Source organism: Tamandua tetradactyla, chromosome 10, assembly GCF_023851605.1.
Source record: "Tamandua tetradactyla isolate mTamTet1 chromosome 10, mTamTet1.pri, whole genome shotgun sequence".
Classification (NCBI taxonomy): Eukaryota; Metazoa; Chordata; class Mammalia; order Pilosa; family Myrmecophagidae; genus Tamandua; species Tamandua tetradactyla.
The window spans coordinates 106,891,685-106,916,282 of record NC_135336.1 but is presented as its reverse complement, the minus strand read 5'-3'; the positions used below and the strand labels follow the sequence as shown (position 1 = coordinate 106,916,282).

Here is a 24,598-nt window from a genome sequence, read left to right as displayed (position 1 = left end):
CCACCGGCTCAGGCCAGCTTTCCCGTGTCCATGCGGGCACCGCTTCCCACTAGGAGCTCACGCCCCCTTGGCCCCTCAGTGCTGGGGGCCGGCGAGCCCACGTCTGAGCCGCAGGAGCCCAGGCCTGTTCCTTGTGAGGGGGCCACGTCCTCTGCCAGGTACCCTGACTGCACCGCACACAGGACCCCTCTCTCTGCTGGGCTGGGAGGGCTGGGAGACTGGCGTCCAGAGCCATGGACGACACAGGATGGAGAGCCTTCCCACCCCAGGGCTCTGGGCCGGGGTGAGGGCTGTGGTGGAAAGGCCAAGTTTTGCCTGCTGGACAGTTTCGCAGGACCAGGGAGTCCTAGGCAGTTGGGAGCTGATGGTCGCATCTGGTGCTTGAACTTTTGGTGCCTCCTTTCACGAAAGTCCATCCCTGTCATTGCAGGGTCGACCATCCCCAGGGGAGGGGCAGGATGGGGTTGTCCCCTCCAGGCCGCCTCACCTTCGGCTCTTTAAAACCAAATCTCATCCTTCTCTGCCCACCCCACAGCCATCAGCCCCACGTCTGCGGCTCCTAAAGCCTGCAACTTGTCTGCTTTTATAGAAAGTAACCCCCAGGCCCAACGTCCCCCATAAAAATAAGGAAACAAAGAGTGTGTATTTTTAGAACTAAATCTCATACAACATGGGGTAATTCTATGGTTTTGATCTTTAAGATCAAATCATGGATTTCCAGGCAGCTTCTCTCATGGTAACTGTCACAAGCCGCAGGCGCAGGGGGGTGGTCCCGGGATGCGAATCCGCCAGGTCAGCAGCCTCTCCAACAGGTGGGGTCCAGCCTCCTCGCAGCTCTCCTCCTCCTCCCGCCCTCTTCCTCTACCCCCACCCTTAAGCCTCCCACGTTCCCCCTCCCCTTCCCCAACCTCCCCCCTCTCCCCTCCCCCACCCTCCCAGGTGGATTCTGACCTCGGTGTTGGGGGAAGGGGGAACGCCCACTTCCCTTTCCGTCCCGCAGAGTTTTGGGGGAAAGTGGCCTGCAGTCACCCTCGTGTCACAGGGTCGTGCAGAGACCCTATACCTTCCCTTCGCCCCAAAGGAGCGTCCCCCAGCCGTAGCGCGCCAGCCTCTAGGTGAGGGACTGGAGGCGCTCCTCCCGGCCCCTCGGCGACCCCTCCCCGCCGCGTCCCCCCGCCAGGCCTGTGCTGCCCCCGCGTTCATGTCCCCACCCAGCTCCACTGAGAAAGGGATTTGGACGTGAAAATCGGATCCCTCTCGTCTGTCCTTGTCCAAGGGAGGGTCAGGGCTCCTGTGCCTGGGGGCCTTTTGGGGGCCCCTGGCAAACCCCGCCCAGCGCGCCTCTCGGATAATGCCAGGAGGGCTTAAGCGCCGGGTGGTAGTGGAGGAGGAAAAGGAGAACACTGCCCACGGCGCTTAGGCACCCGCGGGCGCACTTTGCGGGAAGGCGCGGGGAACACGTCCGGGAGCAGCGCGCACAGGGCCGCCTCTGCGGTCGGGAAGGGCGACGAGCAGCTCCCGGCTCAGCGTGGAGTGTGTGCGCGTGCCTACGTCTGTGTATTGTGTGTGCGTGTGTATATGCCGTTGTGCCGCGGACAGACGCACGGGCGCACGGCGCGGACACAGCCACCAGGTAGGAAGGGTGGGTCCATTTTCTTCTTTTTTTTTTTCCGATTTTTTTTTTTTTTTTACATGGGCAGGCACCGGGGTATCGAACCCGGGTCCTCTGGCATGGCAGGCAAACATTCTCTTCCTGCTGAGCCACCATGGCCCACCCCATTTTCTTCTTTTTGTCCAGACTTTTGTCTACAGTGCGCTCGCGGCAGGCTTTGGGCAGGGAAGTAACAACTTCCTTCTTGAAAGCAGCAAACGGCGGCGCAGCTTGCCAGGCGAAGGTCTTCGGTGGGCGAAGGAAAGGGTCCCGTGCCCGTTTGCGGGGCGCGCGGGTGTCCGTGGGGGGTGGGGGTGGTGCCCGGACAGGAGCCGGGGCGCTCAGAGGGTGTCCCTCCCCCGGACCCCTCGCTCCTGCGCCCCTGGAGGGTGGGGAGCTGAGCCTGGGGAGCGCCAGGAAAGGGTCGCGCGACGTTTCCGGAAGAGCCGAGCCCAGCGACGAGGGCGCACCCCGGGCTCCGTGGTGGCGTGCAGCGCCCGAGATCGGGGTGGCCGCGCATCTCTGCCCTCCGTACCTGTGCCCGCGGCGGACCGTCCCGGCGGTGCCTGCAGGACCACAGCCCGCGGAGACGGCAGCACCTGGGACTATGGCCAGAGCAAGCCACAGGCGTTCACGACCCGCGCGTCCGGGAGCGTGGCGTGGGCGCTTGCTGGGCCTTCCCGCCGCGGAGACTCGCCCTCGCTCAGGCAGGGAATGCCCCGGGGTCACTGCTTCCCGCACCGGCTCTGTAACAGAGGGCATCTCCACACAATTCCTTCTTTTGAAGTCTGGCGGGTTATGTTTAACGGATTTAAAACGTTTTTCTGAGAAGAGGTGCACAACTTCAGGAGAGAGCCAGAGGGCAGGGTTCACAGGGGCTGCCCACTCCCCAACCCTCCAGTCTTGGCAGGAGACAGGCTGTGGAAAGCACAGGGGGCACAGTCCACGCAGCTGCCGGCTGTAGGAGCACTGATCTCCTACCTGCCCCCTCCTGGTGGGAGCAGGCTCCCCAGAGGGAGACCCCAGGGGGACAGCTGGCGAAACCCATCTAGTGCAGGAGGGCACTCAAACTACTGTTGGCATCGTTTCATCAAATGGCCTGGGGGAGCCAGTTGGATATACCTGTGGCCATGAGGGATGCCCCCCCCAACTGCGGGCCCCTCCCTTGAGGGAAGGACTCTTTATGCTCCGCTGGTCTCACCTTCCCGGGAGAGGAGCAGAGAAGCAGCACCTGGTGGCCGCCTTCCTTGGGCCATGTGAGGACCTTGGAGCTGCCAGGACTTTCCAGCTCTGCTCAGGGTAGCTAGTGGGCTGGTCCTGGAGTGGGGGGTGGGGCGGGCACACCTCGGCACCCACAGACACGCTGGGCTCTAACTGCAGGAGGCCTCGTCCCCACTGGTGGGTTCCCTGAGGACCCCCTTTTTCTGGGTGGAGATAGCCTAGGAAAGAAGGCTCAGGAAGCCAGGTCAGGTTCTCCAGGGGAGACCAGTGAGGGGCAGGCCCCTCTGAGAAAGCTTCTCTGCTTTCCCCCCAGTGCTGAGTGGGCAGGCCTGGGCTGGTTTCCTGGCCTCCGGGGCTGGGCGCCCCTTTGTTGGCAGCCGATGGGGTCAAGAAGCCAGGAGGTAGCAGTGGGCGTGGTACGGGGTGGGGGCAACAGGTGAGGAAGCAGCTCTGGCCGGGAGCGGAGGGTGGGCTGGGGACGCCAGGGCTACTGAGACGCGGGGGCTGCTGTACTGATTGAGGACAGTGACAGCCACCTGTGCTGGCCCCGAGGGAGAAGCACCCCCCACCCCGCCTCCGGCCTGGGGAGGCAAGCCCGGCACCCAGAGTCCCGAGTCTGGTCTCCTGAGGACATCTATCCCCTGGCTCCTTTCCCGGACCTTTAACCCCTTGGCCTGCATGGGGACAGCCCGCTCAGCCAGTCATGGGCAATAGGCAAAGGCTCCAGGACAAGAAGGGACATGGAGTGAGGGACTTGGCAAGGGCTGGGAGGTACAGGCCCCTCTCCTCCTGCCCAGGGGCCCCAGCCCTGCCCGCCACCTCTCAGGGGCTGCCTCGCCTGGGCCCTTTCCTCGCCTTACTGGGTGAGCTGCCAGGGAGCCACCCAGTCCTGGACACACAGCACCTGAGACCCCCGGGGGATGCCGGGACGGGCAGGTGCAGGTGCTGTGGCACTGTGTGAAATGAAGCCAAGGTTGCTTACGCCAGGGTTATCTTAGGTCAAAGGGCAGGAAAAGAGGAGGAAATGTAGCACCAGGCAAGTAGGGGACCACATTGGGGCAAGGAAGGGAGTTTATTGCTCTCAGCACAGGATGCGTGTATGGGCAGGGGGCACAGAAAAGCTTTGAGGAGGGGGCAAGGCCCTTGGGCGGCTTGGGTGCAGGACCGGGTAGGGAACATTGGCACGGGAGCGTCCTGGGGTCCCTTAAACTGGTCGGGAGGGCCGTCTCTTGCTCATTTGGGTCTGATGAGGAGGTGGCAGGTGGGCTGTGCCGTGGCTCTTGGGGGTTGACGCCTGTGAACTTGCACGCTGAGATGCCTGCCAGAGCCTGCGTGGGGTTGAATCCTGAGGGTGGGTGGCAGGCTGTCAGTGTGAGGGTTGGGGATCACCCATATCACCCAGTGGGTCCTAGGGTCACATGCCCGGTCAGCAGCAGGACGTTAGGACCAGGGAGGGGCCTCAGCAGGCTGGGCGGGGACACGCAGGCCGGCAGAGCAGGGACACGCAGGAGGCCGGGCGGCAGCAGCTGGGCTGGCAGGAGGAGGTGGGGGCACAGCAGGAGGCGGGCACACAGCAGGCGGGCTTGCACACGGGGCGGCAGAGCAGGGACACGCAGGAGGAGGGTCTGCAGCAGGACGAGGGGCAGGGGGTGGACGCACAGCACACGGGCTTGCAGCACACGGGCACGCAGCTGGACGTGCAGGGGGAGGACGTGCAGCAAGCAGGCTGGCAGCTAGACTGCTGGCAGCATGAAGCATCCTGGCAGGGTGAGTCCCCACAACAGACAGGCTCGCAGCAGACAGGCTTGCAGCACACGGGCTTGCAGCAGATGGGCTCGCAGCAGACGGGCTCGCAGCACACGGGCTTGCAGCACATGGGCACGCAGCTGGACGTGCAGGTGGAGGATGTGCAGCAAGCAGGCTGGCAGCTAGATTGCTGGCAGCATGAAGAATCCTGGCAGGGGGAGTCCCCACAGCAGACAGGTACGCAGCAGACGGGCTTGCAACAGACAGGTTTGCAGCAGACAGGCACGCAGCAGGACCTGCAGGGGGAGGACGTGCAGCAAGCAGGTTGGCAGCTAGACTGCTGGCAGCACAAAGCATCCTGGCAGGGTGAGTCCCCACAGCAAATAGGCACAGAGAAGACGGGCTTGCAACAGACTGGCATGCAGCAGGAGGAGGATGTGCAGCAAGCAGGCTGGCAGCTAGACTGCTGGCAGCAGGAGGGCTCACAGGAGCTGGTGCAGACGGCTTGGCAGGGGCTGGACCCACAGCTCACTTGGGTGCAGACAAGGGTCAGGCAGGGGGCCGGGGCGCAGCAGGTAGATGTGCAGCAGGGGGGCGCACAGCAGGTGGAGGTGCAGCAGGTGGGGGCGCAGCAGGTGGGGGCGCAGCAGGGGGGCTCGCAGCAGCTCTCTGGGCAGTTGTCCACCTCCCAGGAGGGGCCGGTGCAGGTGCTGGGCAGGCAGACCCGGCGGCTGTAGCTCAGGTTGCTGGAGCAGGCAGACACGGTGGATGCAGCCATGGTGGGGGTGGGGCAGTAGGTGACTGGGGGATGAGGGTGAGTGTGTGAGTGAGTGTGTGAGTGTGAGGAGCTGGGACTGTCGAGGCTTTTATCCTCCTCCCTGGCTTGTGTTGTCCTGACGCGAGGGCCCAATAGAGCCTTGTTCCTTGTTGTTGTTGGGGCAGGTGCCTGGGGACGCTCATCACGGACCCACAACGTGTTACTCAGCTCTCGAAACTCCTGGGCCACCAGAGCCCAGGGGGTCGGTGGGTGGGGCTGGGAGCCTGCAGGGGCGGTGGCGGGAGCTGCACCTTGGGTGGTGGCGTGCAGGTGCAGGGCCCCTTGCGGTGACCTGGGCAGGTGGGGACAGCAGCTCCTGGAAGCATCCGTCTGATCCTTTCTGTGGCTTCTTCCTATGGTTCCTGGAACCTCTCAATACTCCGTTGAATTATAAGCCAGTTTGGGTCTTTTTGCATTATACTTAATTCATTTTGGAATGAAAAATTTACCCTAAATCTATAAACCAGCAAATGGCTTAGGAGCTGTTTATTTTTATTTTGTTAGCAAAACTTATGTAATAGTTCTGGCTATGTACCGGGAACTGTTCTGGAGAGGTTTGTAAATGTCCTCCCCACATGCTGTGAAATGGATGCAGCTGTTCTCCCCACTTTACAGATGGGGAAGTCGAGGGACGGTTAAGTAACTTACCCAGAGCATGCTAGCTAGCAGGAGGGCCTTGACCGGAGGCCCCAGGTCTGTGTTCCTTGACCTCTGCTGCCCCAGAGGTCAAAGAGGCCCAGAAGGTTAGAGTGACCGAATCTGGACTCTGCCCATGCAGTGAGGGGCAAAGATTTCTAAAAGGTGGTGTTGAGTTTTGCATGAAAATATGTGCTTGGTGCTTGGAGAGCTGGGTCTAGAGACCAAAGGGAGCTACTTCTAGAGCAGGAGAATATGGAATTGCACAATGCTGCAGAGGGTGGGGCGATGGCATTCTAGGAGGTTGGGGTCTTCCCCTGCGAAGCAAATTTTTTCTACATTTAAGAAAAAAACGTTCTGTAGCCTTCATGGTTGAAAACTGTGGGTCCCCGCCACCGGTCTAGATGGGGGAGAGCTGCTGCTTTGCCTCATCCCATCGGCTGCGGAGCCATGAGTTTGCCGGACGCAGAGCAGGGCGCGGGCGTCAGGCGCTGGCCGTGGCCCGGGAGCTGAGCGTGGGCGGGGCGCACGGGAACTAGCTCCACCACCGAGCCCTGATGTGCGTGTTCGCTGACGCCAGAGCTACAGATGCTCCGCTGAGGCTAATTTCAGTTCAAGTATGAAACCAGTGACCCTCACAAGCTGTCTAGGGCGGCACCTGGGGTGGGGCGCTGGTTTGGAGGAAGAAGCACCTGGGAAGGGGTCTCAGCCAGTCAGGGTCTCTAACCCAGGGGGCGTCTGAGCTAAGCAGGACTGTGGCCAGTGAGGGGTCCTGGGCCTGCCACCGGCCGATGATCCTGTGACCTTTGCGTGTCCTTTCCTGCTCTGTGCGGGAATTACTGCCCCTCCAGCGAGTAAGAGGTGCTTCAGAGGCGGAGGCCTGGGTTCGGAGCCCTGCATGCGTTGCGGAGGGCTGAGGCAGCAAGGGAAGGAGCCTGGGCTCCTGTCAGAGGAAGGGCACTGGGTGGGCGCCTTGCAGCTGGGGAGGGTTCCACTTGCCATTCCATCTGGATAAAAAGGGGTGGTGACAGAAGGCCAGGGGACTCGGGGACATCTGTGTGGAGCGCACAGTACAGCTGTGTAGGAAGGACTCAGACAAGGGCAGGGACGGAAAAGGGGGAGCAGAAGGTGGAGGAGGGGCCCGTGAGAGGCTGCAGGAGAGAACCCAGCACCCAGAGCCCCTCTCACCCGGGCCTCGTGCTGGGATTTGTTGGCACAGGGCCGCGTGGGGACGTTGGAGCGCCCCATGGCCAGTAGGGGACTGGGAACCAGTGGGGGCTTGGACTTGGTGACCCCTGTCCTACAGGAGAGGTCAGCACCAGAGGCAGACTTTGGGCTTTCTCCGGAGAAAACGCGTGTCTCACTGGATGCCCTCTGCCCTGTGTGCGGCGTCCCTGACGCGCGAGAGGTGCCCGTGATGCCCAGCAGGTGTTCCAGGGCAGGGTCTGTAGCGCGCCCCCGCCCACCCGTGCCCGGCCGACCTCGGCATGGGCGTGGCTGTAGGCGTGGCTGTGGGCGGCTCTCCTTCACTTCCTCTTCAGCGTCCCGGGGCTTGCAGAGAGTCCTGCAAATGCAGCTGGGTCTCCCCCTCCCTCCCTGGGCTCCAGCCACCTGCACCCCCCGCAACTCCAGGCACGTGCCGCAGAGAGCTCAGCGGTACCAGCAGCTCCTCGGTACCTGTCCTGTCCTGTTTTGGGGTCTTAGAACAGGAGGGTTCTTTGAAGAAGCTTGTCGTAGAGAAAGAGCCGCATGTTGGCTCAGCAGGGCAGTTGGAGGACTGTGTAACCAGCAGGAGACCAGAACTGGGCAGAGGCCCCAGGCACCCGCCGCGCTGCGTGGAGCGGGCAGGGAGGGCACGCCAGTCCCTGCAGTAGGATGCTGGGCGGGGAGGGGGACTCACAGCCATAGGTTTTTTTTTTTACAAATTTATTTGAACTTTATTGATAGGCTGAACGATCACAACCAGTGTGTATTCTGAATTAGAAAAGGTTATGACTGCAATGTAACATGCACAAAATGCAGGTAATAAAGTCACTCTTAGTGTAATTATTGACAGACATCAAACCTTCATAGTTTTTGGAAGTAAAAAATAAAAGAAAAAGAATAAAAAAGAACTCAAGAAGACTGGCAAAGTTATACTCTTGTGTTCTGAAAGCATCTGAACACAGGCTTATTTTGAGGATAGTTGTGAGAACGGGCATGCCCATCATCGGATGCAGCTACAGCCACACCTTTCATAAGGCAGAGAGATAGATGTTCAAATCTAGAGGACTTTGAGATTGACACGAACATTTTTGAACACCCAGGACTTATTCGTGATGTCACCCTTTCCCTTTTCTACCCGTCCAGTTTCTTACCAAGTCCTAATAATTCCACCATGAAGATGGATTAAACGCCATCGTGTTTTCCCCATGTCCATCCTTCACTTTAGTTCAAACCCCTTCCTCTCTCAGAAGATAGCATTTTGGCTTGTTAAATGCTGCTGGAGTGCAATATACCAGAAATGGAATGGTTCTTAAAAAGGAATTTATTAAGTGACAAGTTTACAGTACTAAGCCTGTGAAAATGTCCGAACTGAGGCATCCAGGAAAAGACACCTTGACTCAAGAAAGGTCGATGGGTTTGGAACCCTCTGTCGGCTGGGAGGGCACGTGGCAATGACTGCTGGGGTCTCCTGCCTCTCGTTTCAAACCTCTTCCCCAGGGGCATTTTCTTTCTTTCTCTCCAAAGGTCTCTGGCTGTATGGGCTGTGCTGAGACTAAAGCTTTTTCCAAAATGGTTCCCTTAAATGAGTGGAGACACATCTCCATGGGAACAATCAAAGAGGCCCCACCCAGCAATGTTGGCTGAGGTTTAAAGAGCATGGCTTTTCTTGAGTACACAACAGCTTCAAGCTGGCACAGATAGTGTCTTAGATTTGTCTTACTAAAAGCAGAGCCTGAGACTCGAGTGCAGGTGGTTTACTGAGGGAGAACTCTGCAGGAAAAACCTGCAGGGAAGAGAGTGACCAGGACAGAGCAGTGCAGAGTCAGGTAAGTCTATGGTCTCAGTTTTAGCTTTGGCCTGATCCATAGGGAAGGCTCCTACCTGGAGCACAGACCACGTGGTAGGGTTTTTCCCTCTTGGGGTGAAGGAATTTGGCCTTTTAGACCCTTACAGTGTCCAGGGTATCGTCTCTCAGCCAGGACAGGCTCACATCGCACATAATGCATTCTCTACATAGCAATCAGGTGAATTAATAAAATGGAATAATTTCACTTTCCAGCAGCTGGAGCTCCAGGGAGGGTCCTCAGTGAACTCACAGGAGAGGCTGCTGGCTGAAGTGGGAAGAGGGATTGTCTCTTCTGAATCCTCCTTAAAAGCCTTCTGGTGATTAGATTAAGTATCACTCATTGTAGAAGACACGCCCTTAGCTGAATCTGCTGTGGAGGTAGCCATCGTGGTCATGATTCAAGTCCATGAAATGTCCTCACAGCAATAGGCCAGTGCTTGCCTGACCAAGCGGGCACCACCGCCTGGCCAAGTTGACACATGAACATGACCACTACACCTTGTCTGTGATGCATTGCTTTACTCTTGCTGCTATCAGAATTCTTTCTTTGTCTTTGACATTTGACAATCAGGTTAGTAAGTGTCTTTGAGTATGTCTACTACCTTTATGGTGTGTGCTGCACTTCTTGAACCTGTAATTTTATGTTTTTCATAAGAGATAAGAGATAGGAAATTTTCAGTGATTAGTTCCGCCATTAGTCCTTCTCCTTTTCCCTTTTTTTCTTGGACGTCCCCAACACATATATTCATGTACTTCATATTGTCATTCAATCTCCTGAGTCCCTGCACATATTTTTCCATTCTTTTCCCTATATTTTCTTTTGTGTGTCAGATTTTTGATGTCCAGTCCTCTAATCCACTAATCCTTTCTTCTGCCTCTTCAAATCTATTGTTATAGGTTTCCATTGTTTTTTCATTTCTTCTATTGTGCCTTTCATTTCCATCAATTATGTGATTTGTTTTTTCAAACTTTCAAGTTCTTTTTGTTCACCCAATGTCTTCTTTATATCCTCTCTCAACGTGTTGATTTGATTTTTGATGAAATTTTCCATGTCTTTTCCAACATCTTGAATTAGTTGTTTCAACTCCTGTATCTCATTCGAAGTGTTGGCTTGTTCCTTTGACTGGGCCATATCTTCAGTTTTCCTAGTATGACTCATTTTTTGTTGGCTTCTAGGCAGTTGATTTCCTTAGTTCGTTTATTCTGGAGGTTGTTTTTACTCTTTTACCCAGGATTTTCTTGCTGGATGGCTTTGTTTTCTGTCTGTTCTTTGACATTCAGTTCCACTTGTTCTAGACCTCTGGCATAAGTTCTGTTTAACTAATAAGAAATTTGCAGTTCTTGTTTTTCTGTTTCTTGCCCTACCTGCATGCAGACTCTTTTTTCTGAGGAGAGTCTCCTCAGATATTACAGACCCCGTTCAGATTTTCCCAGACCAGACAGGCCCATGTCTCAGGAAGAGTGAGCAGCCAGCATCAGTTTCCTGTAAGGGGGAGACTCACAGGTTGCCAGACTTTCTGAGCACCCCGAGGAGGCTGGGTCAGCAGGCCTGGGGTGGGGAGGGGCCTGAGGATTTGTGTCTCTGCCGAGTCCCCAGGGGATGCTGTCCTGAGGCTCCGGACCACTCATCCAGGTCTCAGAGACCCCACACCCCTGTGTCAGGTGTGCTCCTCAGAGCCCTGGCACGTCTCTGCTCTACCTGCAAGGCTGAGGCACCTTCCCTCACGCAGCGATTCCGTGTCCTTTCCACGCAGATCCTCATCTACTTAGACAAGTCTAGTTTAGGCAGCTGCCTGCCCCCAGCTGCCCCGGGGCCCCTTCTTTGGACCCCTCCCTGCTGAGTCAGTGGCCACCTCTCCACAGCTGCTCGGATGCACCCCCGTGGGGTCAGTCCTGGCCATTCTCGGGGATCCCAGCTCTTGCACTGTGAGAGCTCTGGGGGCCCGGTACGTTTCTGACCTGGTCACAGCTGAGCTCTCATGTCCTCTTCTGACTGCTCTAGTGGAGCTGCTGGGTCTGGGCCTTGTCACCGACGTCTCTCCAGTGTGTCTGACCGCTCCCCAGAATCTCACCCTCCCTTTCCCTTTGTTTAGCCTGTTTCTTAGGACTTCACCTTTTCTTTAGGAAACCCTCCTCCCCATCTTTCTTTGGCTTAATCAGTCTCTTCCTTTTATTGTCGCTCTTATTCTTCTCTGGCTGGTGAGTGCAAAACATATTTTTCAAACCACGAGTCTCTGTTTTGATGTCTTTGACCCTAGAGTCAGGTGCTCTACCCTCCTTTGTTTCTGTCCCTCAACTAAGATGATACTCTACCCTATTGGTAACTGGTAATAAGGGTCTTGCTAGATCCTAACATTATTAGATTTATTAATAAAATCAACTGCCCTTCTACGCTGAAGAACACTTTGGGTCTCAGAGCCCCCCGTGGTGGCAGTGACTCCAGAGCCTTGGGCGGAGCCCCAGGAGTGCATGAGCTCAGCCCTGTCACACTCTCCTCCTTTGGCACCGATCACAGTTTAAATCCAAACTTAAAAATAAGGGAATTGGAGGCAGCTACGTTTGACTGTGTGCTCCTATGTATGTAGTTACCAAGTAATACATTTTTAGACAGTCGGTGGTTTTATACATCAATTACAAGAAGAAAAGAGTGAGTCTTTTGTATGTATTTCCTTCTTTACATTCAGTGTTCTTCAGTCCTTCCTGCAGGTTTAGTTTGTTTCTTTTTAATCTATATGGCATTCTTTGACATTTTATATAGTTTGAGATCGCTAGTGAAGAATTTTCTTAGATTTTGTTTTTCTTGAAATGTCTTCATTTCATCCTCATTTTTGAAAGACTTTTTTTGCTAGATATAAAATTTTGCATTAACGATGTCTGCCTTTCAGCATTTTAAAAAGGTCTCATTGTATTCTGCCCTCCATTATTTCTAGTGAAAAATCAGCCGTAGTTCTGATCTTTGTGCTCCTTTCTGTAGAAGTTTTTTTTCTTTCTCAAGATTTTTATGAATTTTTCATTTTATCACTCAGAGTATTTTTTGCCAGATAGATTTGCATTTACCTTACTTGGGGTTTATTGAGCGTCTTAAATCTGCAAGTTCTAATTTTATAAAATGATCAACTTTGTGGAATTATTGTCTATTATTCTTCAGAAAATTTATGATTCAAAATCCTGCTTTTTTCACTTGTGTTGGAATGGCCTATTTGCTATTGTCTTGTAGGCTGTTTTCATTTCCCTTAATTCTTCTTTCTCTTCCTTGTTGTGTGTAATGTTTATTAATGTGTCTTCAAGGTCACTGACTCTTCTTACATTTTCAATCTGTTAGGAAAATCCAGTGGATTTTTAAATTTAGCTGTTTTGCCTTTCAGTTCTAGAATTTCCATTAAAAAATAGTTTTCACATTTCTGGTGATATTCTATATCTATTAATCCATTAAGGCAACATTTTCTTTTAATCCTTTGGGCATATTTTTTCTTTCTACTTCTGTATTTATTTCTAATACCAGCTTTGAAGTCATTATTTGCCAAGTCCAACAACTGAGTAATCTTAAGTTTCATTCTTACTGACTGCCTGCCCTCCCTTCCACCCCCTTGGCTGTGGATCCCATTTTCCTAAATCTTTGTATGTCTACTGATTTTTATTATATATTAGAAATTGTGGATAAGGCATTTTAGAGAGTCTAGATTCTATTATCTTCTGACTATTGATTTTTGTTCTGGCAGGCAGTCTCTGACTGGCTGATGACTTTTGTTTTAGTTTGCTAGCTGCTATAATGCAATATGGCAGAATTGGAATGGCTTTAAAAAAAAGGGATTTAATAAGTTACAAGTTTCCAGTTCTAAGGAAGTGAAACTGTACAAATTAAGGCACTAACAAGAGGTTACCTTCACTCAAGAAAGGCTGGTGGGTCAGGAAGCCTTCTGCCCAGCCTCTGTTCCTGTGGGGCTCCTCACTCTGCTTCTCCAGGGCTGGCTTTCATCTCTTGGCTTCCCTTGGCTCTCTCCAGGTTCTGGCTTGCTTAACATCTCATGGCGACGTCTGCTGGGCTCCAGGCATCTCCAGACATCTGTGTCTCTGTTCTCCACCTGTCAGCATCTGTGTCAGCTCTGCTCAGAAGTTTCTGTCGGCTCTGAGGTTTCTGGCTTTCTCAAAAATGTTTCCTCTTTTAAAGGGTTCCTGTAAATGAATCAAGACCCACCTGGAGTGGGTGGAGTCACATCTTCATCTAATTGAAAGTCATGCCCACAACTGGGCACACCACATCTTAGTGTAGATAACCTAAGCAAAGCATGCATTATTGAATCAGGATTAAAAGAAACCGCTACCTCCAAAAGATTGGATCTGGATTAAAACTTGGCTTTTCTGGAGTACGTGATACTTTCAAAGCGGCACAACTTTCCATTGTGTATACAGATTTTATACTTTGTAAAGGTAAATCTATGGCAAGTCAGAAGTGTTTCCTAAGCCGTATACCTTGGTAGAACTCAGCATCCTTCCCTCGCCTGCAGATCTTGTCCTGGCGTTTAGGCTATGTTATGGTGGTCTTACTGTAAGGTGTGACTTTACTCCTAAGTTGCAGCTTTTATGGAGTCTGAGGGGTGGACCTCTTTCCACCTTGTAGGATCCTCTGGTGGTCTTCCCTGAGCACGTACAGTCTCCCACCTTCTTCCACGGAGTCATAGGGGACTCCCCTCCCTGCAGACTTGTGGGATTCTCTTTGCACAGCCTCCTCGTTGCTGATGTTTCACCCTCTGAATTCAAATGTTTCAACTGCCCCAAACCTTGACCTTCCTTTTCATTATCTCAAGGGGATGCTGGGATTTCCTATTCCCAGAAGGGATTTTGGAGCGTACCAGAACACTGACATCTCGTGACCAGGCCTTAGCCTCGCAGCCTCTCTCAGTTTCCTACGTCTGCTGTGGCACAGGGTGGCTTAAAAGAACAGATCTTTCTCACTCATAGTTCTGGGTGCTTAAGTCTGAAACCGAGAGCCGGTAGAGCTATCGTCCATCTGAAGTGGAGGGACAGGCCCATTCTTAGCCCCTCTGTGGTTGGTCCCAGGTTTTTCTGGTCTTGTGGGAGTTTAGCTCCAATCCACACCTCCTTCTCCATGTGGCATTCTTCTCTGGGTGCGTCTCTCATTGTGTAAGGACACCAGGCACTGGACTTAGGTCCTCCCTCATCCAGTAGGACCTCATGTTAATTAGCCAATTACATTTTCAAGGACTCTGTTTCCAAAATTGGATACATTCTGAGTGTGCAGCTAGGTGAGGATTTTTGAAGAACACAGCACACCACAGCCCACCTTCCGGCCACCCCTGGGGTCAGCTTTGTCCCACGACCCGTCCCAGTCCTCCCAGCCCAGCATCTCATCTCGACTCAGGATGGCGCAGGTCGGGGCCAGGGAGCTGCGGGCGGTCCGGACGTGGTAGCGCCCTGCAGAGCTGCGACGTGGCGGCACGGGCCCTGTGTCCGCGGTGGAGAGGCCTGAGGACCTGCGCGTCGCCGTCATTGCCACAGCTCCGAGGAGGCCCGGGGCTGTCCCCTGCGCTGCCGGTGTCTTCGTCCTCTCTCCGCGTCCTGTGTCAACAGCTGTGCCGTGAACGGGAGGCACAGAACACTGGACGCCGGCGATGTGCACGCAGCCACGGACGAAATGGGGTCCCGGTGGTTCATTTCCCCCCAGGAGAAGCTGTGGAAACACGTGGGCGGGAGCATGAAGGCAAGAGGGAAGATTCAGAGCAAAAGAAGGAAGGAGACAAAAAGATTCAGAAGAGGAAGACAAGAGCATGGAGATGGGGGGATGCGGGGGGGACAGAGGCGGCTGTGGCTCGTGTCTGTGAGGCTCTGCCCTGCTGGGCACAGAAAGGTTGGGCCGAAGTGCCTGAAAGAATCAAAATAAAACTGTCCAGAATCATCACCAAAACCAGAGCTTCCTAAACTCAGAGCACTGGCGTAGCAGAACCCGTTTCTGCTTAGTCAGCCTGAAGGTTATGACTTTTTGCCAGGAGGGATTCTGCACAGTTAATTAAATGAGCCGATTTGATCGCTCTTATTTAGTGTTGTGTATCGTTAGGTTGGTTTTGACGTCCATTTCCCCTCCAGAAACAACTCGCCTGCTGCCTGCTGTGTTCCAAGTCCCAGAGGCAGTGGCGGCTCAGGAAAAACCAGGGCTTTGACCCTGGTGGCTTACACTTGACTCCCAGTGTCTGGCAATGCCAGCTTATTAAGAGGCGAGCAGAGTGGTTTGGCTCCAGGAGACTCAGAGTTAGGAGAGAACGAGGACACTGGTTCTGGTGTTCTCCCCTGACAGGAACATTAGTTGACTCTCAGTTTCTACAGTCCCACCCGGCTGGGAGCCCTTGGGTGGCCCCTGGGTCCACCCTGCTGGGTGGCTGCACTCTGGACATAGGCGCTTTCAATGTGTTAGTGGCGTAGAGTGTCATTTGTCCAGCAAGGGTGCCGGGGTCTCAGTCTCACAACGCGTGGCTCAGCTAGGTGCGCCGCATCCCTGCCGCCCTGCGGCTTTAGGGCTTACCTTCCCCACCTGGGAGGGGTGGGCCTCCAGCCAGCCTCTTCCTGTGGTCTGTCTCCAAGACTGGGGACTGTGGCTCTCTTTCTTTAATAATTCGTGACAAGTTCCAATCTTCATTTCCTCCAGCACAGCTTTCTTCCTGTCCCTCTCTCTTCATGCCTGTCTATGTCTGCCTCTCCTTATTTCCACCTTCTCTCTCACTTCTTTTGCCAGTCTAGGAACTTTGATCATCTGCTTAATATCCCCAAGTGCAGGTTCTTCTGACTCCTTAGTTCTAGTGTCGTGTCTTTTAAAAATGATTTTGCCAAACCTCTCTGAATCTTGAGGAAAATCTGCTGTTGCTCAGGCATCTAATCCCCTTTTAACTACTTCTAAAGAATCTCTGTTGGTCCTTTTTGGCCTGTTGCTCTCCCTGCAGTGCCCCAAGCACTTGGTTCTTTGTCTCTGGGCTGGGTGCTCGGGGTCTGACAGGGAGGTGGGTGTCGCTCCTGTCCGATGAGCACAGCCATAAGTTTCTTGATAAATGATTGAAGAATTTTTTTTTTCATTTTTAAACAGTTTTATTCACACATCATGCACTGCAACCTACGTGTATAGACAAGCCTTTGCCACCGTTATCTGAAGACATTTCCTTTTCTTCCACACAGAATCCACGCCCCTCCGCTATGCCCCCACCCGCCTGTTGACATTTAGTTTCGGCACGATACCTTGTTACATTCGGGGGAAGCATCTCACAGTGTTACTGTGGACGACAGACCCTACCTTACAGTGATTGCACTTTTTCCCATACACCATCTGTTCTAGTCTGTTAGCTGCCAGAATGCAATACACCAGAAACGGAATGGCTCTTAAAAAGGGGAATTTAATAAGTTGCTAGTTTATACTTCTAAGGCCGAGAAAATGTCCCAATTAAAACAAGTCTATAGAAATGTCCAGTCACAGGCATCCAGGGAAAGATACCTTGGTTCAAGAAGGCCGATGAAGTTCAGGGTTTCTCTCTCAAGTGAGAAGGCACATGGTGAACACAGTCAGGGCTTTTCTCTCATCTGGAAGGGCACGTGGCAAACACAGCATCATCTGCTAGTTTTCTCTCCTGGCTTCTGGTTTCATGAAGCTCCCCAGGAGGCGTTTTCCTTCTTCATCTTCAAAGGTTGCTGGCTGGTGGGCTCTGCTCCATGGTGCTGCAGCATTCTCTGCTCTCTTTGAATCTCTTTCTCCAAAATGTTTCCTTTTTTATAGGACTCCAATAAACCTTTCAAGACCCACCCAAATGGGTGGAGACATGTCGTCACCTAATCCCATTTACCAACCACTCTTGACTAAATCACATCATCCAGGGAGATGATCTGATTACAGTTTCAAACATACAGTATTGAATAGAGATTATTCTACCTTTATGAAATGGGTTTATATTAAAACATGGCTTTTCTTAGGGGGCACACTTCCTTTCAAACCAGCACACCATCTATTTTTAACACCCTGCAATTTTTTCTACCTCCTGCAAAAATATTTTTTAATTTGTACATTTAATCACCATCATTGTTCACTCTAGGCACTCCTAAATTATTCCATTTCAGGGTATACTCTGTCTTTCTTTCTGGTTTCATATGTGCCCCCAGCCCTTCTCCCTCAATCACACTCACATTCAGCTTTATTCAGTGTACTTACATTATTGTGCTACAATCAGGTAGTATTGTACTATCCATTTCCGAATCTTTGCGATCAGTCCTGTTGTACAATCTGTATTCCTTCAGCACCAATTACCCAATCTCTACCCTATTTCTATCTCCTGATAACCTGTGTTCTTAACTTGAATGAAGAATCTTAAAAAAATTATAATGCATTGTATAAATAAAGGAACCTTCTTGTTAAAAATTAAGATGAATGTTGCAAATCTCATTATCAAATTATCCCAAATTAAGTATTGGTGAGTTTCTGCGTATGCGCCGTGTAGGAAAAACTTCCTCTCCACCCACGGACTTGCAAAACAGGAAACCTCATCACTCCTCATGGGATAAAACGGCAGGGCAGGCACAGGCTAGTCATCCCCATTCCAAAACTCAGGAAAGGAGAGGAAGGGGGGGCCACTGGTCTACAGCAGGTTCGAAGCACAGGAGGCGAATTCCCTCCCCTCAGGTTTCGAGGCGTGAGGACGGTCTTCTGCGCATGGCTGCTCCCTCTATGCTCCCCTTCCTGCCCTCGGGGCTCTCGGGGGCCCTGCCCTCCAAGCCCTTGTTAGCTGCTCCCTCTACGCTCCCCTTCCTGCCCTCGGGGCTCGGGGCCCTGCCCTCCAAGCCCTTGTTAGCTGCTCCCTCTACGCTCCCCTTCCTGCCCTCAGGGCTCTCGGCCCTGCCCTCCAAGCCCTTGTTAGCTGCTCCCTCTGCACTCCCCTTCCTGCCCTCGGGGCTCTCGGCCCTGCCCTCCAAGCTCTTGTTGGCAGTCCTGGCTGCTTCCTCTGTCTTTGGAGTAGTTTCTATTCCACTTTGTCCTGTCTCCGTGTCTCTCAGACCTGCCTGCAAGATTCCTGCTGGAATCACATTCTCAGAGCCGTGTCAGTGTCCTGTGGAATCACAGGGGCCATTGGACGAGGTTGGCCTCCACGCCTTAGTGGAGCCCACATCTCTATTCCTGGCTTCTGCTGTGAATTGAATCCGCGAGTCCCAGGCCTGAACTCTTCAACAAGCATTGGTGTCCGTTCCAGAGCACAGTTGCTCATATTTGCTCTCTGGATAGCCTAGAATTTTCCATATCAGTTCCTTCCTCAATTTATCTCTTTCCTCTAGCATTTTACTATAAACAGTAGGGAGAAACTATGCAATTCCCTCCATTCTTTGCTTGGAAATCTCCTTAGTGAAATATCTAAGTTCTTCTTTCCAGCCAAATGTAGAACACAATCCATCCAAGGTTTGTGCCTCCTTGTGAAAAGGCTTGCCTTTCCTCCAGTCTCTGATAACTCCTCCCTCATTTCCATCTGAGACGTCACCAGAATGTTTCTAACCACTAACAGTGTTCTCCAGGTAAACTGGGGGTTTTCTCTCATGCGCCTCCCAATTTTTCCAGCCTCTATCCTTTACTCAATCCAAATATACTTTGGCCTTTTTAGTTATTTATCACTGCAGCACCGCAATCTCTGTTATAAAATCTGGGTATGTTTCCTAGAGCTGCCATAACAAATACCACACACGGTGTGTCTAGGAATAAAGTTTATTTGTCCTCACTCAGTTTGAAGACCATATGTCTAAAATGAAGGTGTCACTGGCCATGCTCCCTCTGAAGGCTCTAAGAAAGACTCCTTCTTAGGTCTTCCAGCTCTACTGGCTCTAGGCATTCCATGATGTATTAGTCAGGGTTCCCTAGAGAAAAAGAACCAACAGAAGAGATCTGTAAATATGAGATTTATAAAGGTGCTTTATGCAGCCATTGGAATGGAAGAGTCTAAAATCCATAGGGCAGATGGTGAAGCTGGCAGATCCAATGAAGGGTCTGGACAAACTCCACAGGAGAGGCTCACTGGCTGAACAAGCCGTGTAAGGGTCTCTCTCCTTCCTTAAAAGCCTTCAACTGATTGGATTATCTTGTTGTGGGAGGCACCTTAGTTGATCATACATGTGATCAGCCACAGAAGCTATCAATTGACTGCTGATTTAGTATACCAGCATTCTGGTTTATTAACCAACCATGAAATATCCTTGCAGCAACGTTCAGGTCAGTGCTTGCCTGACCAGACAACTGGGCATCACCACTTGGCCACATTGACACCAGAACCCAACCATCACAGTCCACCCTTGTCAACTTGGCAGCTACACACATCACCTTGAAACACGCTTAATTTCCAAATAAAATGTAATAACAGGCAGATATTTCGCCTAACAATACTCAGCTATCCTGCATACAACTGAAACGCACCATATCTCTCCAGAATAGGGTGCAAGTCCTTAAGTAACATTCACTCTTAAAGTTCATATCTTATGACTTAAACACTACAACATGAACAATAGAACTTATGTCATGTGACAAGAGGTAAACAAGATATTTCTTATGTATAAATGCGAACATACTCATAACAAGACAGGGAAGAAATATTCATAGAATCACAGTCCTCATTTCTGTAACTGATCACATGGTTGTAGTTCAAATTTATCACTACCTTCTTCCATTACCCATTCCATGTTCCCTTTACCCTCAGCAAGTACTTCAGCTGGCCGTGGTTCTTTGCCTGGTAGGGTGAACCAGACTTTTATTCCTGAAGTTTCTGGGCCGCTGGAAGCCCTTCCTTGATTGGGTTGTTGCGGTTTTCCATTGACTTTATCACAGGGCATGGTAGTATTAAGAAATGGCCTAGGGGATTTCCTGTACCCCAGGAAAACTCTTCCTTACATCCATTGTGTAGTTGCAGTCCTGTTTTCCCTTCACAGTCAGGATCAGTCACCCCAGACAGAACAGTAATCCCCTTCCCTGTCTGTTGATTCAGAGGTATGAGAAGCCCGAAGTGGCCAGGTGGCAGTCTTAACTTCCAGTTCAATGGAATCATTGTTGTGTCTCTTGGAAGGAGCACTCCTCCTTTTGAAACTAAGATATGTAGACCAGCAGAGGTTAAGATTTCAGGGACAGGAAGCAAAAATTTTCCTAGTGGATCATTACGGGTGATAGTGAGTGGGGCCACTCCCCTTTCCACCCCTTGGTTCCTGGGCCCGTGAATCCTGACTATGGGCAAAACAGCACCATAGAGAGGACACTGATTCAGAGCATACACAACCTCCTGGAAAACATTGCCCCAGCGCTGCAAGATATTGCCACCTACCTGGCACCATAATTGGGTCTTCAAAAGGCCATTCCACCATTCTATCAACCCAGCTCTGGAGGCTGGGGACATGGTACAACCAGAGAATTCCATGAGCATGTGCCCATTCTGCACATTTGCTGCGAAGTGTGTTCCTTGATCTGAAGCAATGCTATGTGGAATACCATGACGACAGATAAGGCATTCTGTAAGCCCACGGATGGTAGTTTTGGCAGAAGCATTGCGTGCAGGGAAAGCAAACCCATATCCAGAGTATGCGTCTATTCCAGTTAGAACAAATCGCTGCCCCTTCCATGAAGGAAGTGATCCAAAGTAATCGACCTGCCACCATGTAGCTGGCTGGTCACCTCGGGGAATGGTGCCATATCGGGGGCTGAGTGTGGGTCTCTGCTGCTGGCAGATTGGGCACTCAGCAGTGGCTATGGCCAGGTCAGCCTTGGTGAGTGGAAGTCCATGTTGCTGAGCCCATGCATAACCTCCATCCCTACCACCATGACCACTTTGTTCATGAGCTCATTGGGCAATAACAGGAGTTGCTGGGGAAAGAGGCTGACTGGTATCCACAGAACGGGACATCTTATCCACTTGATTATTAAAACCTTCCTCTGCTGAAGTCACCCTCTGATGCACATTCACATGGGACACAAATATCTTCATGTTTTTAGCCCACTCAGAAAGGTCTATCCACATACCTCTTCCCCAGACCTCTTTGTCACCAATTTTCCAATCATGCTCCTTCCAAGTCCCTGACCATCCAGCCAAACCATTAGCAACAGCCCATGAGTCAGTATACAAACGCACCTCTGGCCAGTTCTCCTTCCAAGGAAAATGAACAACCAGGTGCACTGCTCGAAGTTCTGCCCACTGGGAGGATTTCCCCTCACCACTGTCCTTCAAGGACACCCCAGAGAGGGGTTGTACTGCTACAGCTGTCCACTTCTGGGTGGTCCCTGCATATCGTGCTGAACCATCTATAAACCAGACCCCGGATTTCTCTTCCTCAGTCAATTCACTGTAAGAAACTCCCCAAGAGGCCATAGCTCTGGTCTGGGAAAGAGAAGGTAATGTGGCAGAAGTGGAAACCATGGGCATTTGGGTCACTTCCTCATGTAACTTACTTGTGCCTACCTCATATATACCATTTCCACTTTACAATAGAGTGCTGCTGCACATGCCCAACTTTATGGCTTGGTGGGTCAGATAACAGCCAGCTCATAATAGGCAACTCAGGTCTCATGGTAACTTGGTGGCCCAAAGTTAAGCATTCAGTTTCTCCTAAGGCCCAGTAGCAGGTTAAAAGCTGCTTCTCAAAAGGGGAGTAGTAACCTGCAGCGATGGTAAGGCCTTACTCTAAAATCCTAAGGGCCTCCATTGTGATTCTCCTATAGGGGCCTACCAAAGGCCCCAGATGGCATCCCTATTTGCCACTGGCACTTCCAGCACCATCAGATCTAGGTCATGTGGCCAAAGTGGCAGAGCAGTCTGCACAGCAGTCTGGACCTGTCGCAGAGCCTCTTCTTGTTTTAGTCCCCACTCAAAACTAGCAGCTTTTCTGGTAACTCAGTAAATGGGCCAGAGTAGCACATCCAAGTGAGAAATATGTTGTCTTCAAAATCCAAAGAGGTCAACTAGGCATTGTGTCTCTTTTTCGGACATAGGAGGGGCCAGATGCAACAGCTTATCCTTCACCTTAGAAGGGATATCTTGACATGCCCCACACCACTGGGCACGTAGAAATTTGACTGAGGTGGAAGGCCCCTGATTTTTGTTGTATTTATTTTTCATCCTCTGATACACGATAAGTGTGGAATACATGCTACTTCTTGCTCACTAGGTCCAATCAACATGATACCATGAATATAATGAACCAGTGTGCTGTCTTGTGGGAGGGAGAAATGATCAAGGTCCCTGCATACCAGGTACTAGGTGATGTGTTGATTTTCTAAAGCAATGAACAGCAGCTGTAATTGGAGTTACCATCTGGTTAACTTTACAATACTTGACTGTCATCCTCCAAGACCCATCTGTTTTTTTTGCACAGGTCAAATAGGAGAGTTGAATGGGGACAAGATTATGACATAGGGCTGGAGAGTTGATATACCCCTGAAATAGGACAGTGAAGGTATATTGCTGACCTTGCCAGCTGAAAGCAAACTGTTTCTGGTGGTCCTTATTGACAGGTATTGAGGAAAAAAAAAACATTTGCCAGATCAATAGCTGCATACCAGGTACTAGGTGATGTGTTGATTTTCTAAAGCAATGAACAGCAGCTGTAATTGGAGTTACCATCTGGTTAACTTTACAATACTTGACTGTCATCCTCCAAGACCCATCTGTTTTTTTTGCACAGGTCAAATAGGAGAGTTGAATGGGGATGTGGGGGGAATCACCACCCCTGCATCCTTCAAGTCCTTAAGAGAGGCATTAATCTTTGCAATCCCTCCAAGCAATACAGTATTGCTTTTGACTCACTATTTTGCTAGGTAAGGGCAATTCTAGTGGCACTTGGCCTTTTCTACCATAATACCCCTCACTCCACGAGTTAGAAAACCTGTGGATGGATTCTCCCAGTTGCTGAGTATGTTGATTCCCATTATACATTCTGGAACTGGGGAAATGACCACAGAATGGGCCTAGGAGGCCACTGTACCCTCTTTGAGATGGACCTGAGCTAAAACTCCATTGATCACCTGACCTCCATAAGCCACTACTCTGGTGGACCAGAGTGACGTTTGGGTCTCCTGGAATTAGTGTCATTTCTCAGCCAGTGTCTAATAATCTCCCAAATATCTGATCATTTCCTTTTCCGCAGTGCACAGCCACCCTGGTAAACGGAGTAGGTCTCCCAGGGAAAGGCTGTGAGGAAGGTTAACAGTGTAAATGTTTTGCAGTGTAACAGGGTCCTTCCCAGAGGGTATCCGGCACTCCCTCATTCAAGGGGCTCAAAGTATATAAACTGTCTCAAGTGTGGGAAATGATTAAGCAGCCATGACTCTCTGTTTTGTAATGTGTTAGACTTCTGTTCACTTGACATAGAATTCTGTTTATAGAGCTCAGACAAGAATTTAGTAGACTGTCCATCTATTTTCCTTTTAGATTCCCCATGTGAGCCAGTGCCACAAGTCTGTGTGAGACAGATTGTTTTGACTGCAGCTTTGAGTCTGCTGTCCACTTTGATGGCCACATCCACCTTGTCTGTGGTGATTAACTGTCACCGCATAGCTTTTGCCAACTCGGGATCCTGTCATCCCCATTGTGTTTAAGGATTCCAGCTCAGTGACAGCCGTTCCCACAGTAATATCCGACCTACAGAGAAGTGCAACCACAGAGCTCTTCAAGGGTGATGGTGCTAGTCTCACAGGTTTATTCCTCAAAATCCTGGTAAAAGGTGCATCCTCTGGACATTCCTGGGGTGTAGGAGCGGCTTTGCATGATAAATCCACTCTAACATTCCAATCTCTCTAAGCCTCTGGATCCCCTCATCTACATTATACCAGGGCAGTTCTGGCATTTCAACCTCAGGTAATGTCGGCCACCTTTTGATCCATGTTTCAACCAACCACCCAAACAAACTATTAATGCCTTTTCTAACCCCTTGAGCTACAACATAGAAGGCAGAATCTCTGCTTAGTGGGCCTATGTCAGTAAATTCAGCTTGATCCAACTTTATATTCCTTCCACCATTATCCCACACCCTTAATATCCATTCCCGCACATGTTCCCCTGATTTCTGTCTATATACATCGGAAAACTCTTGAAGTTCTTTTGGACTATAACATACCCCCTCCTCATGGGCCACACTTTGTACCTTACCTTTAGGGGTCTGTTGGGACTTTAGTCTAGTTGTAGGTCTTGAAGTAAAGAGGGGTGGTGGGGGTGGGCCATGAAAAGAAATAGAAATGTCTTTCAAGCCAATTACCTCAGGATGTTCTACTGCAGTTTCATCTGGGGAAGCAGGATTAGTCTCTCCAGAGGAGTCAGGGCTGTTTCCCAGGGGAGGTGGTTAAAGGGTTAACACTGAAGGGTTAATCTCGTTAGGTGGAGGATGGGTGGCAGATGCCTCTGGGAAGCTGTTTCCTCAGGGCAGCCGGAGGTCAGGAAGCTCTTTCTTAAGCACAGTCCATTACAGGTCTATCTAGTAA

At 51.3% G+C, this 24,598-nt stretch overlaps 2 protein-coding genes across 3 annotated transcripts in view; one reads left to right on the top strand and one right to left on the bottom strand.

The window, feature by feature from the left end:
* TSPEAR (thrombospondin type laminin G domain and EAR repeats) overlaps positions 1-24,598 on the top strand; it is a 259,806-nt gene that overhangs the window by 3,078 nt on the left and 232,130 nt on the right. The window lies entirely within an intron of this gene.
* Positions 4,332-5,396, bottom strand: KRTAP10-12 (keratin associated protein 10-12). Of its 2 annotated transcripts, XM_077119177.1 has the most exons (4): positions 5,038-5,396; positions 4,755-4,914; positions 4,570-4,706; positions 4,332-4,497 (listed from the first exon to the last, which is right to left on the bottom strand). In XM_077119177.1, the coding sequence occupies exons 1-4, from the start codon at positions 5,394-5,396 to the stop codon at positions 4,332-4,334; spliced, it is 822 nt and encodes a 273-aa protein (XP_076975292.1). The 2 variants fall into 2 exon arrangements, with proteins under 2 accessions (XP_076975292.1, XP_076975290.1); XM_077119175.1 differs by having other exon boundaries at positions 4,570-5,396.